General features: G+C 39.5%; 1 protein-coding gene across 2 annotated transcripts in view; it reads left to right on the top strand.

Moving 5' to 3' along the window:
• LOC137958762 (AP-2 complex subunit alpha-1-like) overlaps window positions 1–18,495 on the top strand; it is a 27,577-nt gene extending 9,082 nt beyond the window's left edge. For both annotated transcript variants that reach the window (XM_068805887.1, XM_068805886.1), the window contains exons 8-27: window positions 826–918; window positions 1,438–1,539; window positions 1,726–1,823; window positions 2,665–2,746; window positions 2,849–2,937; window positions 6,945–7,050; window positions 7,142–7,207; window positions 7,464–7,570; window positions 7,661–7,765; window positions 7,913–8,033; window positions 8,606–8,788; window positions 8,874–9,107; window positions 9,558–9,638; window positions 9,723–9,887; window positions 9,992–10,078; window positions 10,168–10,293; window positions 15,609–15,689; window positions 15,798–15,869; window positions 17,714–17,793; window positions 17,883–18,495. In XM_068805887.1, coding sequence (XP_068661988.1) covers window positions 826–918; window positions 1,438–1,539; window positions 1,726–1,823; window positions 2,665–2,746; window positions 2,849–2,937; window positions 6,945–7,050; window positions 7,142–7,207; window positions 7,464–7,570; window positions 7,661–7,765; window positions 7,913–8,033; window positions 8,606–8,788; window positions 8,874–9,107; window positions 9,558–9,638; window positions 9,723–9,887; window positions 9,992–10,078; window positions 10,168–10,293; window positions 15,609–15,689; window positions 15,798–15,869; window positions 17,714–17,793; window positions 17,883–18,027 — 2,223 coding nt within the window. In that variant the 3' untranslated portion in view covers window positions 18,028–18,495. The remainder of the gene's footprint in view (window positions 1–825; window positions 919–1,437; window positions 1,540–1,725; window positions 1,824–2,664; window positions 2,747–2,848; window positions 2,938–6,944; window positions 7,051–7,141; window positions 7,208–7,463; window positions 7,571–7,660; window positions 7,766–7,912; window positions 8,034–8,605; window positions 8,789–8,873; window positions 9,108–9,557; window positions 9,639–9,722; window positions 9,888–9,991; window positions 10,079–10,167; window positions 10,294–15,608; window positions 15,690–15,797; window positions 15,870–17,713; window positions 17,794–17,882) is intronic.

The following is an 18,495-nucleotide window of genomic DNA, read 5'->3' as shown; positions in this document are numbered from 1 at the left end:
CATTGGTTGGATCTAACTGATTTTAATGATGCTCTCGGAACAAAGGGTTTAAGGGATGATTCTTTGAAAAAAAGCAGATTTCCGAATATGGCACTTGGTACTTTGTTTACATTTATGACCATATGTTTAATATTTAGTGGATAAATGTGGTACTGCTGTTAGTTTGACCCACAAAAGAAGTTTGAAATTGTATTTACTATGTCAGTCTTATTGAGATTTTTCCGATAAAATACAAAAAATGATAATTGAGGGAGGCTAAGCCCACTGTACCCCCTTCCTTTCTTTATGATACGAGGGTAGGGCCCCTTTTTCCTCCCCTTCTCCACTGGCACTGAAGAAAGAAGAGGGGATTTGAGGGGGGAGGAGGGGAGGGGGTTTCTGCACATTGATCAAAGGATGAGGGATAAGGTTCTAGCCTCTCTTCTCTGCCATGAAAATGAAGAAGGGATGGAGATGGAGATTCGGCAACCCCTCCTGGCCTTCTCTCATAGCCACTGAGGTGTGAGAAAGAAAAGATAAGTGGGACCCATCTTTTCATCATATCCTTGTTTTTTGAAGTGGACCATCTTTATTGTCTCTAATTAGATTAATAATACAAAGATGGTTTTACCCCTATGGATACTGTTAGGGTTCTGCCACCGATATTAGGAAAACAGTCTTTCGCAGGGTTCTATTTAGAAATTACCTGACCTTACAAGGCTACAACAGTCTATGTCTGTAAACAGAAAAACTGATCTAGTAAAGTTCTAATTGGCATTGAAGTCAATAGCTTATCTTAACATTGTAGCTGCGTCTGCATATTCTTAACATTGTTTTGGATGGCAGGTTTTACAGCGGATCTTGATGGGAACTGATGTTGTTAAGAATGTCAATAAAAATAATGCATCACATGCTGTACTTTTTGAAGCCCTGGCATTGGTATGTTTTTACTAATTAGGGGCTGAAACATCTATAGATTTGTGATTGTTTCTATTGTATCTTTCAAACTATTTTTTTGGAAAGTTTTATTGCTTTTGATGTTTAAGAATTCTACGTGACTTTTGGCTTCTTTTATTTCAGAAATGAGCTAGAGAGATCTCTACAATTCATTTGTGATAGAAAGTATTCATATGCTTTTTTTTTTTTTTAATTACAAGTGTATCTGGCAACCTTACTCTCTTTTTAACTTAGACTTACTTCTCATGATTCTTGCTTGTTGAATAGTTAAATATAAGAGATTCTGATGGGAGAGTGTTGTGTCGAATTTTTTATTTTCTTCTGTACTTCCTTACTCTACTGCATTTGTGGGTTATTGACTTTGTTATTTTTAAGTATGGACATACCATTTACTTGATGATACCCTAGTGCTCCTTTTTATTCCACTTGTAATGCAGTAGGCATTCGGCTGGATAGAGGGGTTTTTCTTAGTATTAGGTCTGATCTGGTTGTTCTATACAGGTGATGCATCTTGATGCTGAAAAGGAGATGATGTCTCAATGTGTTGCTTTGCTAGGGAAGTTTATTGCAGTTCGAGAGCCGAACATTAGATATCTTGGCCTGGTACCTTTTAATTTGGGTGGCAGTTGAATGGAACTCTTTGTTTGTACTTTGTATTTGGTTATATACAAGTTTTTACTAGGAGCGAATAAAAGATGGTATTGGAGCCAAAGAAATAGTCCGATTTATTGTGTTATGATTCTGTTTTTTGTAAGTATTACCAATCATAAGTTTGCCCTTTTTGTGCAGGAGAACATGACTAGGATGTTAATGGTCACAGATGTACAGGATATCATTAAAAGACATCAAGCACAGATAATCACTTCTTTAAAGGATCCTGATATCAGGTAATTCTTTTGGCACTTAGTTATACTGGTTTTGTGGTATAAAGGCATTTGGTTATGTGGAAGAATTTTCCTTCTGAACTTTTTTTACTTGTTATTCAAAGTTTACAAGAGAACTGTTGATGATCAATTTATCTTACACATCCAAATTAATCAAGTTATTTTGGCACATGCATGCGTTCAGTGCTGTAACAGTCCTCATGTCCAGTTATTTTGGCACTTAGTTATACTGGTTTTGTGGTATAAAGGCATTTGGTATGTAGAAGAATTTTCTTTCTGAACTTTTTTTACTTGTTATTCAAAGTTTACAAGAGAACTGTTACCGATCAATTTATCTTACAATTCCAAATTAATCAAGTTATTTTGGCACATGCATGCGTTTAGTGCTGTAACAGTCATGTCCTTTTGGTTATTGTTGTCTTTGTTTAATCATATGAATTATTTTTCTGAGCATAAACCTTGGTTTGCATGCATAACAAAAGGGGGATGACTTTTATCCAAGTTCTTTAATAACATATACCGGTGCATGTTATTAAAAGCAATAAAAAGTGTCACCCTGTATGTGTGATAAGTATGTCGACACCATTTTTTGTGCTTATGTTTCCATTGTCAGAGGGAAAGGATATTTCCCTTTGATCTTCTGGTGAGATCTGTTACTGGATGTCATTAATATTAATTTTATGCCGGATATTTTAGGTGATAATGGTTGAAGGAGGTACATAGAAGTTCTATGTACAGAAATTACCATAAAAAAATAAAATAAAGATTTATGACAAGTGTACCAACTAACATAAGAAAAAACTTCACAAGGACTTAACTTTAAAATCTTGATGATGTTTTGCAGTATCAGAAGACGTGCTCTTGATTTGCTGTATGGCATGTGTGATGTTACAAATGCCAAGGACATTGTTGAAGAGTTATTACAGGTACTTCTTAATGACACAAAGAAAGTTTTACTATGATTTTATCTTCTAGACTTTCGAGGAAGTTGCCTTGGTTACCTATATTTTGCCTGTATCAATCTGCAGTATCTCAGTACAGCAGATTTTATTATGCGTGAGGAATTGGCCTTAAAGGCTGCCATTCTTGCAGAAAAATTTGCCCCAGATCTATCATGGTAAGTGTTTCTCTGGCCGGTCACCAGTCTGTTGTTTTCTCTGTGGGAACAATTTGTTTCTTCTATTTGAAGTGATTCTTCTGAGAGTCTGTCAAGGACATGTCTTCTCTAGTCATGGTTATCTGTATGTAGTTTCTGCATTTTGCCATGCTGTTGAGATTTAGTTTATATTTTGAGATTGCTCTTGGCTCATATTTCACACATGCAGTCTCAATATGGTGCACATTCTGTCCCATGGAGGATGTAGCCTACATTTACATGGAACTTAACAAAGCCACCTGAAATTTTCTTTATCTGGTGATGTGTTTCATATGTAACAGAAAATATGCCATGCAATGAGATTTCTGATCTAGAATATAAACATTTGATTATGTTAGGGGTATTAGGGTGGTGACCAGACAAAAATCATCTAGAATTTGGTGTTAGAAAGAATCAAAAGAGGGTGGTCAACATGGAAAGAGAGACTTCTATTCAAAGCTGGGAGGCTGCCCCTTATCAATTCCTGTATTAGTGGCACACCACCATACTTCTTATCATTCCTCTACTGCCCAATGATCGGGGCCCAGAAATTTGAAAAGCTTATGAGGAACTTCCTTTGGAGAGTCTCTGAAGCAGGCTTGTAGCATCACTTGGTCAAATGGTCAGACATGGTAAAACACAAGCACCAGGGTGGCTTTGTCATCAAACCAATCAAAGCAACGAATCAAGCTTTATTGGTGAAATGGTTCTGGAAGATAAATAAATGTAGAGGCACCATATGGAGGTGCTTGGTTGTTCACAAAATCAGACTGGGCGAGAAGAATTGGTGGCTAGGGGAAGGCATGTAACAAGGATCTCCCCCTTTTGGCGTAGTTAAGCATGGATCTAACTATAAGCTATATGCTTCCAAGTGGGGCAGAGTTACTCAGTCCGGTTTTGGCAAGACATTTTGATTGGGCATCAATTGCTCATGACTCAATGCCCCAACCTTTTCCGCATAGTAAGCAACCCTGACCAAATTAAGGCAGAGGCCATCATCAATGGTAGCAACAACAACTCTATGAAGTTGGGTCCTAGGCCTATCCCAAAATGACTAGCCATCGTAGGAAACCTCTTTTCCAACTAATAAACTCAATATATTTGTTCTCACTAATCCATGTGGGACTATTCCTTAACACTCCCCCTCACGTGTAAGCCCTTCGGGCTCTTACATGTGGATAATTTGGGTGGAAGTCCACATATGAGTACCTGCTCTGATACCGTGTGAAGTTGGGTCCAATGCCCATCCCAAAATGACTAGCTAACTTAGAGAACTTTTTTCCCAACTAATAAACTCAACATATTTGTTCTCACTAATCCATGTGGGACTATTCCTTAACACGCTCAAATTGGGACCTCGGACTCCGTAAAGCTCTAAATGATGATGAAGCTGAAACTGCGTCAGATTGGCTTATTCAGTGTAGCAATTTGTGTCTGCAAAGGAGCATGGCTGACATCCCAATTTGGGGCCCCTGAAGCCGTTGGGGGATTCTCCATTGCAAATTGCTTTGATCTCCCGACTAACAGTGTAACTGGTGGTCTAGATGTTGTACAAGCATAGTCTCTTTCAGGCCCGCACAAGGTGAAATTCTTCATATGGAGTGCCTTAAAAGGAAAGACCTAACTCTAGGCAACTTGATCAAAAGGGATGCCCCTCTGACCAACTTGTCCTGCTGCCTACGTGATGCTAACAATGAGACTCTCAACCATATGCTAGTCCTCTGTCCCTTCACTTGGCATATATGGTCAAGCTTCCTAAGTCTGTTTGACTTAGCTGCTGCATGTCGGACACATGGATGAGCCTTGTTTCTCAAGCTCTGGGCTTTCCTCTTCCCATGGTTGGAAAAATTATGATGAAGGTCTGCATTTCCTACATCTCTTGGCTGATCTGGCTAAAGAGAAATAGTGGCATTTCCAAGAAAAGCTCCCCACTGAGCTTGGGTTTTTTTATCACTTGGCTTTGTACCGTAAAGGAATTTGAAGCAGGCTATGTTAGTGAAAACTGGTCTCAAATTGCTTCCTTGTCTGCTCCAAGGCCTATTAGAATTCAGCACTGGTTTCCCCCTCAAAACGGCCACATCAAACTCAACTTTGACTGCAGTTCCTTTGAGAGCCCCTGGTTGACAGGCTACGGAGGAGTTTTTAGATCTTGCAATGGGAAAATGCTCCTAACTTGTGCCTGCCCCTTGGGTCAAGCAGACCCCACTTATACTGAATTGTCAGCTCTTGTTCATGGTTTCAAGGCTGCCTAATTGTAGAAGGAGACTCCCTTGTGGTTATTAACTTTTTCAACCTTTTTCGGCCTTGGTTCCGTAGGAGAAAGTCTGAAAGATCGAGAAATAGAATCATCTGATTTGATTCGTCCTCAATAGCCATGAGATGATCATCTTAGGGTGATCCTTTTGTCGACGGATGTCCCTATTACATCGTAGTCTCTGAAGGAAGAGAACCAACCAATGTAGCATCTACATCGATAATTCAAGTATTGTATACATCATCCTTTGTAGGAACTACCTGTAATAACGAACTTGCAGTGCATGAAAAAGTTCCCCTCCCCAAACTGTGACCTCTCTTCTTGAAGCCATGGACCTTGCTATTAATGTAATTAATTGGTTTCATTTATTGAGATCAGCCAACTCTTTGGCTCGCTCCCTTTCAGGGATCCCCTCTCTCCTGCCTCGTTATTTTGTTGGCCTTCGGGTCCTTTAATGAAAAAGCCCCTATCTCCAAAAAATAAAAAATAAAAAAAATCAGCTCTTAAAAAAAAAAATTTGGTATCTTCATGCTATAAGTCTCTTCTGAATTTTTGGTGCTGCACACTCATTCCACATCACTCACCTGGAAGTTGATTGGATCCCCCAAAGTTCTCTTCTTTAATTGGTGTGCTTCGCATGGTAGAATTCTCACAGTGGACAATATATATGGAAGAGGTATGGCTGTTTTTTCTCCAGTTTGCAGGCTTTACAACACTGAAATGAATCAATTCATCATCTGATCTTGCATTGCCTGGTTGTTTTTATGATCTGGAACCATGTATTCTCCCTCTTTTATAGGGCTTCTGCATGTCAGCATTGTTTCAAGACTTCATTAACCAGGTCCTCCCTCCTTGTCCGGGCTTGGGGCATGATATATGGAAGGTTTGGTGCATTAGTTCTTTTGATCGTTTGGAAGGAATAGAACCAGCGGGTTTTTTTCCAACAAGAGCTCATCTTTTGTTGGGTTTACTAAATGAGTTTATGGAAGTTCTGGGTGCAGCGCTTTGTAGGTATAGGTGTTTCTTTGCTGGCCCCTCTCTCATCACTGCCAAATTGGAATATCTCTGTGGTTGCTCCTCGGGAACTGTCAAGCTCAATTTTGATGGTACTTCCTGCAACCAGGTTCTGCAGGTCAATGGGGAGGTTTTTGAAATTCAAGTGGGAATGTTCTCGTCTCTTACTTTGGGCTTGCTGATTCAGGCGAAGCTGAGATTAGATTGGTTCATATGAGATTAAATATCTTTAGACTGACTTCTCATCCAGGCGTCTCATAGTAGAGGGGGACTCAGCAATTATTATTCTGGTGCAAAAATTCAGGCAACAATTCCTTGTTTTATCAGATTCTCAAGCTTTATAGTTGTATCATTGGCATTTAATCTTGCTAAGGAGGGGGCCTCTTTCCAACACCTCGTTGTGAATGTTAACCCTTGCTGCTGTATTTCCCCTCGATTTTTTCTCACCATTAAAAAAAAAAAAAAGTAACCGGGTGGAGGATCTACTTTCTACACTGTGCATTAATTGAAAAGGCTATGATAGCAATGATGATCAAACTATTCAAAGTGGCTAGGATATCTATGTAAATCAACTTGTTACTAATATGACATATATGCCATCAGCTATCTCAAAATAACTTCTGTTATTGTTTATATAAATGAATGGTGTTCCTTTAGACCTGACTGCTCACCATTTCTGCAAAACTAGTTAGTATGAGAATTTCTTCTTTTGTCAATCTAGGTATGTAGATGTGATCCTTCAACTGATAGACAAGGCTGGAGATTTCGTGAGTGATGACATTTGGTATCGTGCTGTCCAGTTTGTTACCAATAATGAAGATCTACAGGTGCTCAAAACTCGTTTCTGTTTGTTTTCTCACTACATGCATATTCATGTCCTTTCCTTCTCATATGCCTGATGGTTTTGTACTATTTCAGCCTTATGCAGCAGTAAAAGCAAGAGAGTACCTTGACAAGCCTGCTCTACATGAAACAATGGTTAAGGTGAGTGCCTTTCATTTTTCCTTTTAAATTTGGCCAACTCTGGGTCTGGGGAGCATATTTCAACTGGTGCCTGCTGTTGTATGCAGTTTTTTCTGGTATTGAATGATTCTTCACAGTAGACAATTTTCCATGACTTAATATCATGAATGAGAAGATCATGATATCATCTTTCCCCTTTTTCCTGTTTCATGAAAGGAATGATTTGATATCTTTATTTTTTTGTTCATTCATCAGTTGATGGGGGTTAGTTCAACAGGTCAGTGCTTATATTCTTGGTGAGTACAGCCACCTATTATCCAGAAGACCTGGCTGTGGTCCAAAGGAAATTTTCAGTATCTTACATGAAAAGCTCCCTACTGTGTCGTAAGATTTCTTATCCTTTCATCTTTTTTCTCCTTAATTGCCGTACTAGAACTACTGTGAATTTTATTCTAAGGTTGGCATGTTTTCCAGGTCCACTACTTTAGCTATTCTTCTGTCAACATATGCTAAGATCTTGATGCATACTCAGCCTCCTGACCCAGAGTTGCAGCAACAGATCTGGGCAACTTTTGTCAAGTGAGCCCAAGCTTTCCTTTCTTTTCTGTTGTTCCTCATGAGTTTGGCTAAATTTATGCTCTGGAGCCTGACATTTTGAGGGCCATTTTTCCTTTGACTAACAATGAAGCAGTAAAAATATCTGAATGCAATTTTACATTTTGCTAGGTATGAGAGTTTCATTGATATGGAAATACAGCAGCGAGCAGTTGAATATCTAGCGCTTAGTAAAAAAGGTGCAGCTTTAATGGACATATTGGCTGAAATGCCCAAATTTTCTGAGCGCCAGGTAAATGCATTTTTCTTTATGTTGCCATTATATTCGGAGGAACTTTTTTTTTTTTTTTTTAAATGTTTGTATGAACGGAATAGAAAAATACGACAGTACTTGAAAGGCAAGAAGCCCAAACAAAGTGCTATTTACATCATAACAGAAACTTAAAAGCCAACTGAATTTTTACTAGTTGAAAAAGGATAGAGAAATCAAGCAGTTAGGAAAAGACTATATGTGTTCTTTTCTTTGTATGTGGACTCAGCTTGGCAGAAGAGTTTTATCAAGTTGCTGGTCACTCACTCTCTTCATCTGTATCAGCTTATGACGTTAGTTGAATGTGATGAAAGGTGGTTAGATCACTTCTGTCCTGAGCATGACTGAAGATACCAGATTAGACAGTCTAGGTGCAGTGAAAAAATTAACAAGTTCAATTCAGTTTCATTTTGAAAAAAAAAAAGCAAAAGAAAGAAGCAGCAACCTCAGACACTGATTTTCGTTTGTGCTTGGAGTATAATTCTGAAACTCTAGATACTGGCAAAAACATAAATGTTGTTCTGGATTTAATTTATTTTACTTTGCCAAAGCAGTCTTCTTTACTGAAGAAAGCGGAAGATCCTGAAATTGATACAGCAGAACAAAGTGCTTTAAAATTGCGAGCACAGCAACAGCAATCAAATGCTTTAGTTGTAACTGAGCAGCGTACTGTGAATGGATCCATACCTGCAAGTTCACTGAGCCTTGTCAAAGTGCCTAGTATGAGCACTAACATGGTAAGACTTATTGATGACTATAAAAATTGCTGATATTGCATAAATCATGTCACTGTTGATGTTGAAATATTAGCTCAACCTGTAGGAGGTGAATTTGGGCGAGCACCAAAGATTGAGTGAAACAAATGGCACTCTGAGCAAACTTGATGGTCAATCATCTCCACCATCAGCTGATCTCCTTGGTGATCTTTTGAGCCCATTGGCTATTGAAGGTTCAGCAGCTTCTTCAGTTCCGGCAGAGCCAACTTCTGGACCCCCCCCAAGTGCTGCAGATGCTTTAGCACTTGCTCCGCTAGCTGAACAATCAAATACAGTTCAGGTACTAGTGAATGAGAATAGAAGAAAAGGCTGCCTCATGTTTTGTTTCGTTACCTGTGGTTAAAGTTCTCTCTTTTTCTGTGTCGCTTGATTATGCATGCTGCCTCGTGTTGTGGAGCTCTATGGTATCTTTAATATCTCTTTCTCTCTCTCTATATATACATATATATTAAATAATCTCTATTGTGTCCATAATAAGTTATACTATGACATGTGATTATTCTTATTCTAAGTGTTTTTTTTTCCTTTTTTTTCTAATTTTTAAAATTTGATGTAATCTGTTTAATGTTTTGGGATTTTTCAACAGTTACATTGCATTTTATAGTTCATCTAGCTTGCATTTGAAAGATATGCCGATTTCTTCTTCTTCTTCTTCTTTTTTTTTTCCTGCAAATGTTGATTTTTATGGATTATTATCTTATTTAACTTATTGCCTTATGTGTGTCTGCAGCCAATTGGAAGCATTTCTGAAAGATTTCTTTCTCTTTGCTTCAAGGATAGTGGTGTCTTATATGAGGACCCATACATTCAGGTTTGCTAAATCTTCACTTCTGTAATGTCAAGTCCCATTCAGCTTTGGCCTACAAGATCTTATTATTTGTTTACTCCTGTTTAGATTGGTCTAAAGGCTGAGTGGAGGGGTCATCATGGCCGTATGGTGCTCTTCTTGGGCAACAAGAATACCTCCCCTCTTGTTTCTGTTCAAGCACTAATATTGTCTCCTTCCCACTTAAGGGTGGAGCTCTCATCGGTCCCTGAAACTATCCCTCCCAGGGCGCAGGTCAAAACTACTATTACCATCTGATTGTTTTATCATTTCTGTTGCTTATGAGTTCTTATCTTAGTCAGCCCTCAACTTTTAATTTTCATTCTTCGTCTGTCTAGGTGCAATGTCCTCTAGAGGTGGTGAACCTTCACCCAAGCAGGGATGTGGCTGTACTGGATTTTTCATACAAGTTTGGAACTACGATGGTGCGTGTGCAAATGGTTTTGATATTGGAGCTTTTTTGTGGTTCAAAATACTCTTGATTTCTCATTTCATCCTTCTGTTGCGAGTGTAGGTGAATGCCAAGCTCCGGCTTCCAGCTGTTTTAAATAAATTTCTACAGCCTATATCAATGTCTGCAGAAGAGTTTTTCCCTCAATGGAGATCGCTTGCTGGACCACCTCTGAAGCTCCAGGAAGTGGTATGCATGTTTTATCTTTCCTTTTTGTGCGAAAATGTTGTCTTTTCTTTTTGTAGATTTTAGTCATTTTGTTTTTTGAGGTTTTTTCCCTCTGCTATTCCTTCCTCTTCACAATTAACTCTCCTTGTATTTTTTATTTTTTAATTTAAGAGCATTCTTCTTCGTGACTTCCTTGCTATTCCTTTCTCTCAATTAAGTTCTCTCTTGCATGGTACCTTCTCCTTTGTATATCTGGTTTAGTCTGTCAAATATAAATAGCAGTTTGCTCATACCTAGGAAACATGTGAAAGTTGCTGCTACTGAAGCAAACAGAAGCAAAAACTAAGAAAACAGCTAGTATTTTGTTCCCTTCTTCATGGTTTGAAGCTTTTTATGAGCACACATGATCTCACTCTATGTCTGTCTGTCTGTCTGTCTGTCTGTTTTTTTTTTTTTTTATTTCTGAGAAAGTACAAATATTAACTAAAAGGCTACAACAAAAGCTGGCAGAGGACCAGCTAAAGGAGACAGAACAGGATACACTAACAAGGCGAGTCTGAATTTATCAGTTATCATGTTTGACTGGGATGTGATTTGAGATGTGCTTTGGCATTGCCCTCCACTACTTATCTTGGCCTTCCGCTTTTTGAGTGTCGGCCACAGAAGAACTTATAGACCCCACGACCCCCCCCCCCCCCCTGTTGAGAACTATGAGCAGCACTTTACCACATGGAGGGGGAGACTTCTCTCTAATGCAGCGTTTCATTTTGCTCAACTCTTGCATTGCAGAGTTCCCAAATTACTACTTATACTTCATGCCATGCCCGGCCTCTATCTGTCGTCGCATTGAAACAATCAAAAAGTGTTTTCTTTGGAGGGGCTTTGGTAGCACATTTAAATACTACCTTGTGAATTGGGAAGATATGTGCTTGCCAAAGTCGATGGGTGGTTTGGGCATTTGTCTTACAAAGGATATGAATTAGGTGTTTTTGCTAAAATGAATTTGGAAGTTCAATTATTCTCAGATGAGCATTTGGAGGCCCATGATTGCTGCTAAACTTAGGTGGGTTGGTTTTTGGTGGACTATGGGAGGAACATGTAGTGGGCTTTCGCCTTTCTAGACTCCCTGTTTCTCCTCCATCCAATTTTCCAAACAGTGGTCATATTCTTTGTGGGCAACTGTCAAAGAATTCAGTTTTGGAATGATTGTGAATGGGACGGGGGACCATTGTGTGATCACTTCAACACCTTAATGCAAATGACTATGTACCGTGAGATCACTGTTGCTGATGCCTTAGAATGCTACGCATGGAATCTTCACTTCCACTGGGGTCTCAATGATGGAGAAATCCGATTTGTATGGTCTGCTTAATGACATTGAAGTGGTCAAAATCTGGAGACATGTCCATGACAAGCTGATTTGGATGTCTGCTGAGAACGGGCAATTTTTGGTCTCTTCTGCGTTCAGACACATCAAAGGTTGGACAAAGAGATATGAGGAGCATGGGGCAGCTATCAGTTGGCACTTATCCGCCCCAAAAAAATCCGTTTTTTCCCTATGGAGCACCTGCTGAAACAAGGTTCTCACTTTGGATAACCTCTGTAAGCATTGCAATCCTCCCCCGTGAAGCCTTTGCCCCCTTTTCAACATTGAAGAAGAATGGTTCTTCCACATCCTTCTTCATTGCCCGTATGCATGGCATGTTTGGTTTTCTCTTCTTAAGCGCATCTACTTGCAGATTTGTCTCCCCAAGGATATCATTGCCACTTGCAGAATGCTTCTGGGGACCATCATTCTCAAATTGGGGAAACTTCTTCTCTTTGTATGTCTGGCCCACATCTCTTGGTGCTTTTGGAAATAAAGGAACAATAAAAGGTTCAATTGCAAGTTTGAAACTGTGGAAGATATCATTAGCTGCATCACTGGCCTTGTCTATTGCTGGCTTCACATGAAAAAGAAGTTTGCTTGCCTATTTGACGCTCCTCTTTGCATTAATTGGTGTTTTGTGGCTGAGATGTCTTCCCCCTCCAAGCAGCCTTCCATGCAAGAATGACAACCTCCTCCTATGGGCACCCTCAAGATTAATTTTGATGGTAGTGCTGTGGGTAGCCCGGATTTGGCTGGATGTGGAGGTGTTTTTTGTGACTTGAACGCTACTTCCCTTATTACCTACACAGGCCCGATGGGAATTTTTGACTCTACTTCAGCTGAGCTTCTAGTCTACTGCATGGACTCATCATTTACAGTGACCACCTCAGTGGCCATTTGCTCATTGAAGGCGTACCCCTTCTGGCCACGCCCCCTTCATATACAAATACCTTGTGAACCTCAGCCTTCAGCCACCCAAAGTACCTTCCTAAAATGGACTTCCCTGCACCATCCCATTCACCCTACCGACTACCACTCCGACATTGAATCTGTTACCCTCCCAACCAACCAAAAATTGGGCACTGACCCTCAACAAGTTCGTCCTGAGGGATCATGCGCATCACCTTCATTTCCTTTTGATCTAGCAACTGGGTGGGTTCTATTTCCTCCACCAGGGGATCAATCCCACAAACTTGTGGTTGAATTACAATCTGAGAGACATAAATATGACAATGAGACCTAGAATCAGATGATGGAATCAGCAAAATTATGGGAGTTGTCTATTGGGGATGCCTACCGGGGGATGCTGATGTTTCGGGAGTCTCAAAACATGTGCATAAATGATTATTACATCATGGAATGTGTGTGGAGTTGGCTCTCAAAGAAAATGTGCTACAATCAGGAACCTTCGTTCTTCAAATAAATCCTCCATCATCATCTTACAAGAAATTAAATCCCAATGCATAGGACTTGATTGCTCATGATCTTTGGTGCTACACTGGTCTTGACCAGTGAGCTATTAATGCAATTGGTCACTCAGGTGGGCGTCTTATGCTTTGGGACTCTAATATTATTGAAGTCCTTGACTTTGAACCCCGAGTCTACTCTATTGGCCTAAGACTCCATGATTAAAACTCTGGGTGCATTTGGTGTCTTGCTGGGGTTTATGGGCCTACCCCTATCGAGATTTCAATTTTTTGGGAGGAGCTTCTCAATCTCATCCAAAGCTTGCATTATCTCTGGTTAATTACTGGGATGCCAATGCAATACGTTTCTGCAATGAAAAATCCATCACTCCCCCCCCTGCCAACCAAATTCCATCCTTAATGAGAAGATATACTGACTTTATTGGGAGCTGCAAACTGGAACAAATCAGCTTATCTGGGAAGACTTTCTCCTGGTCTAATGTCAACGATAGCCTATCTGCTCCAAACGGTGATTTTTTGAGGTTGTATGAGAATGCGACTAGGAGAGTTCTAAACTGTGCTGGCTTGATCATTGGCCGATATAATTGAATACCATGTTTGGGTGATGGGGACCTGTGCCATTCAGGTTTGAAACCTCTTGGCTGAGGGAGAGGGAGTTTGATTGCCTCCTTGCTGAATGGTGGCTTGGATTTAGCATGTCTTGTTCTGCTGGATGGATTTTTCCTTTGAAGCTCAAACTCTTAAAGGCTAAGTTGATTTGGTCCTCAGAATGCTGCGCTTCTGCCAATGCTGAAAAGGCCTCTCTCCTATCTCAGATTGCTGACCTTGATAATGCTGAAGAGCAAAGGTGCCTCACTTCTATTGAATTTTTCAACTGAATCTCTCTTCAAAAAAAATTTCAGTCACTTGTTTAGAACGTGTGAGCGCAATGGAAGTAGCATGCACAATTTACATGGCTGGCTGAGGGAGATGTGAACATAAAATTCATCCGTTGTCCTTTTGCTCGGTGGGTTTGGTCCTCTTTTATAAGCAACATTGGCCTTCAGATTACTTTCCAAGGGATCTCATTCGTGAGTCAGATGGTACATGGAACCATTATTCCAAATTTTTGGTGGAAGGTCAAATATTTTTATCCAATGGGTGAATGAGCCAGTTGGGGTTGTCCTGTTCCAAGGTTCAATAATGGGATCAGTTAGGGGTGGACAATCTGGGGAAGAACTTCATCTAAATTCTCTTGGCAGGTTTTCATTGGAACAAAGAAGAGATATGGCTAGTAGATAGCCGAGTTGCCAAATAATGGAGAACCATTCAGCAAGTTCGTTTGTAAATTTCTGTCCCAGTCTTTACTGACAGTGAGACAGAAAGAAAGCTGGCTCCTCCCATTTGCAAGAATGTGGCTGGGGATTAAATGTGTAGGAAATGGGTTCACTGTAGTCTAGTTAGTGTTGGCAATGGCAGGGGATTGGGGGTGGGGGAGGGAGCTGGAATATTAGAAGTGATGTTTTGTGGGAGGGGCAGATTGGATTATTTAGGAGGTCTTCTGGGGTCAAGGCTATGGAGGAGGAATTAGCAAGCATTGGCTAACTAATTCAATTTAAATCATCACTTGAGGCAGGGATTTTGAGTCTCGCTAGTATCTGCTGCCCCATGATAGTACACAATCTTGAATTTGAGATTACTGCTTCTAAGGAAGGCTGTCATGTGATTTGTGTATCCTTTATCAGAGGTCGTGGCTGATTGGAAACATGTTGGATGGTTTGATGCTCTTTTTCAGATGTTGAACCAAGTCACCCAAAGCAGGGAGGGGGAGTCGGATGAAAGACATCTTGGATCCCGCTCTAGTTGATATCCTGGAGCATACCTCTCCTTGAAAGGTGCATTCATTGATCTTGAGCACTGTTTGTTCAAACCTGAAGAACTTCAATCTGAAGTTCCTTTGTTCATCTCTGCGAAGTTTCATGGCCTTCCTGCTTAATAGTGTGTGCTCTTCAACCTGGTCCTCTGACTTGTTGCCACCGGCAATAGCATCCTGGAATCGCCTCTGTGCATCCTTTCCACGCTCCTGATCTCTTATTTTTCATTTTCTCTGTATCATCCTGCTTCTCTCATTTTCTCTGTATCTTCCTCGGTGCTCTCTTTCTCTCACTCATTCTCATCTTGCAAATTTTAAAAAAGAGCCTAGAGCTTTGATTCCATAACTGCCAGTTATTGGAGAATCTCAGGACACGGTTCTCAAAGAATGACTGGAAAACATAGTTCTGATACAAGGATTATTCCTATCCTTCAGAAGGAATATGACTGAAAAGGTGATAAACATAAGGAATCCTATTTAAATAAGAACAAAAATTGCTATGAGAAAAATGACTCCTCAAACAGCAACTAAAAAAAGAAATAAAAGAAAAACAACGAATGACATATTTTCAGCCCCATGCTATCATGTTTTGCTCTGTGCTATGAGTATTGACCTTGTGTTGATTAACTTATTGAGTTTTTTCAAGCCAACTATTTGAGGTTTGTCTCTATCTACTTTGCTAATGCAGGTTAGAGGTGTAAAACCATTATCACTTCCTGAGATGGCAAACTTGTTTAACAGCTTTCAGTTGAGTGTTGCTCCTGGACTAGTAAGTTCAAAATCTCTTTTGCACATCTTGTTACTTACCCATTTAATTTGTTTTTGTTTATAATTTCTTTTTCCTTATGTGTTGGTTAAAAATACGGTGCTCATTCAGGATCCAAATCCTAATAACCTGGTTGCAAGCACAACCTTCTTCTCAGAAAGTACTCGTGCAATGGTTTGCTTGGTAAGCAATGAACCCATGATAGCATCAACTTCCTGTATTGCTGCTTTTGGATTGTTGTATCTGGTGTTAGATCAAATTGATCTGACAATGTTAATATTGACTAACTGATTAGCATTAAGTTTGAGTCGGAGGAAGTGTTAATTTCAATGAGTATCATTATTTAGGGGGCTTCAGTAAGGGACTTTCCAAACTTATCTGCATCCTCGGCAGGGAATGAAGCAACTGGGTCATCTTTTGGTGCCAAGCTAGGGTATTGGAATCTGTTAGTTCACTTGTGGAAGTGTAAAAATGAAAAAGAATGAAGAATTTTTATTTTATGCTCTCTTGTGTCTATTAGAAAATGGAAGGGAGTATAGACCTAAGTCCATCAAAGTTAGGTGCACCTACTTTTTGATTTAACCATAAAAAATGAAATGGCTTGAAAATTAATTTTTCCATATTGAACATTTTTTCTTCATCTTGTGCATTTGTGATTCATGTTCAGTTTAGATCTTTTTCTTATTTTTGTCAATTTTGATGACAATAAGGAGATAATGGAATTTCTGTAAATGTTAAGTAAATGATATTCATGTAAATAGTCTTACTTTGCTATGAGCCAAAAAGTTGGGTGCAGTCGAGGTTGGCCAGACTCAAGTCCAGCCTCTCCCTCTTAGAAAATTTCCCATTGTATTACAAGTAAAATGACTTAAGTGCCTTTATTTTATGCTCTTTGAGTTCGAATTCTCTGAAAAATCAACACCATATTTTTTTTCAAAGTCATATAGTTTCAGATTTCAGAACTATATGAGAAAAAATTAGAGGTGAAATCTGATACTGGTTGTCAGTAATGTGACCACAGAAGAGGTTTAATGAGAATTTCTTTTGAAAAGCTGTAAGATGCCATTGCATCCAAGAGAGGTTTTAGTCATTTGGCCTTATTCTACAGAATTAGAAAGGAGAGAATACATTTCCCCAATAACTACTGATATTGTAACATATAAGAGTTTTTTAACTCGACCAATTTTTATGTGATGAGTTGTGAACTTCCCTTGGGCTTTTGGCTCCAGAGACACTGGGTTTCTTGTTTAAGATTTTGGGTTCATGTTTCACCATGGTATACATGTATTGTGTGTATGAATGTATGATCAAACATTCAGAAATAAATCCCTCGAAAAGCGATCTCTGAGGAGCTCATCCAACAGTGAGCTGTATATCAGGAATTTATAGTTTCTGGTTAAAATTAGTTTTTCATGACAGCTAGAACTGCACAGAAAGCTAATTTTGGTAAGTAGGGAGCTAGAATTAGCGTATGTTGATTGAGAAATATTTGTTGTTGCAAATATCATGTAGCTGTCCTCACTTTTTCTAAATTGGACCTGATTTGTTTATTGTCTGGCTGATCCAATACCAACAAGTAGTCTCATCCAACATTTGTGCGAGGACCTGCAATGAAGACTCTTTCCCTACTTAGAGAAGTTTGGGTTGCAACTAAGGGCTATATCTTAGTGCTACAGTGAATTGAAAACACACTTTCTCGAACTCGTATGCTTGAAAATCATTTATGTAGAGGCAATTTGTGGTTTCAGAATAGAGTATCCTGTGTACTGGATGGCAATGTTTGTCTGTAGGTGTGACTCCTGCATCCTAGTGGAATAGCGAATGCTTCTTTTTACTGTTATGTCCTTGCTTCTTGTATCGCAAGTGTAGATGGTGTTGGTAGCATGAATCCATTACTTCATCTTTTGTCTTATTCTTATTGGCTCGTGGTGTCAATGTTTGTGTTTCTGTTTAGGATTTAATTCAGTTAATTCATTTTTTATTTCTTATTTTGATAGCAGTTTAACTCTGCCCTTACTTTATAATAGGTGAGAATTGAGACAGATCCATCTGACAGAACTCAACTTCGGATGACAGTTGCATCTGGGGATGCAACACTGACATTTGAGTAAGTTTCTCCCATATCTCAGACAGTAGATTCTAATTGAAGTTTCTTTTTCTTTTGTAATGAGGTTTATTAATTACTTCCCTTGACAGGATGAAAGAGTTGATCAAGGATCGTCTTGTTAACGTCCCCACAGCACCAGCGATACAGCCTTCGCCTGCTGGCAATCAAGTGCAACCTGCTATTTCACATACAGCTTTGACGGATCCTGGTGCCTTGCTTGCGGGCTTGCTTTAAGTGGGAAACGGAGGAACCAACTTTGGCATGCCAGTGTGCTTAATGGTTGTACCTGAGTAAAAGGAATTCTTAAGTCCGTTTCTGCAATTGCAAATACGGAGTTGCCTCCGGGGAGAGCACGAGGGTACAATGCAAGGGCTGGCGAATTAATTGGGTGAGCTCATTGTGATTGCATATAATAGTGTCAGATTGGGGTTTTCATTTTTTTGGGCAGTCTTTTGGATTTTTTGGGGAAGATTTTTGTAACTTTTGGTGGGGATCAAAGTTGTGTAATATGATTTTGGAGAGCGCTAGGAGTAAAGGCTGGTTTCACTTGTAGCAGTTTGCTTGTGGTCGATTCTATGTTTGTGTATTTAATAAGTTATTTAGTTGAAGGGAAAAGGAAAAAAAGCCTGAACGGGTTTTGGCTGTATAGATATCATCTTCACTTTTATATTGTTTTCTGTGTTAAGCATATTCTGCGGGTTT

This window comes from Aristolochia californica, unplaced genomic scaffold (assembly GCF_029961685.1).
Source record: "Aristolochia californica isolate CCGP_79_NKW_82.1479 unplaced genomic scaffold, dmAriCali1.0.hap1 SCAF_3, whole genome shotgun sequence".
NCBI classification, from domain to species: domain Eukaryota; kingdom Viridiplantae; phylum Streptophyta; class Magnoliopsida; order Piperales; family Aristolochiaceae; genus Aristolochia; species Aristolochia californica.
Note: the sequence above shows the minus strand (reverse complement) of the source record. Positions and strands in the feature narration are given on the sequence as shown.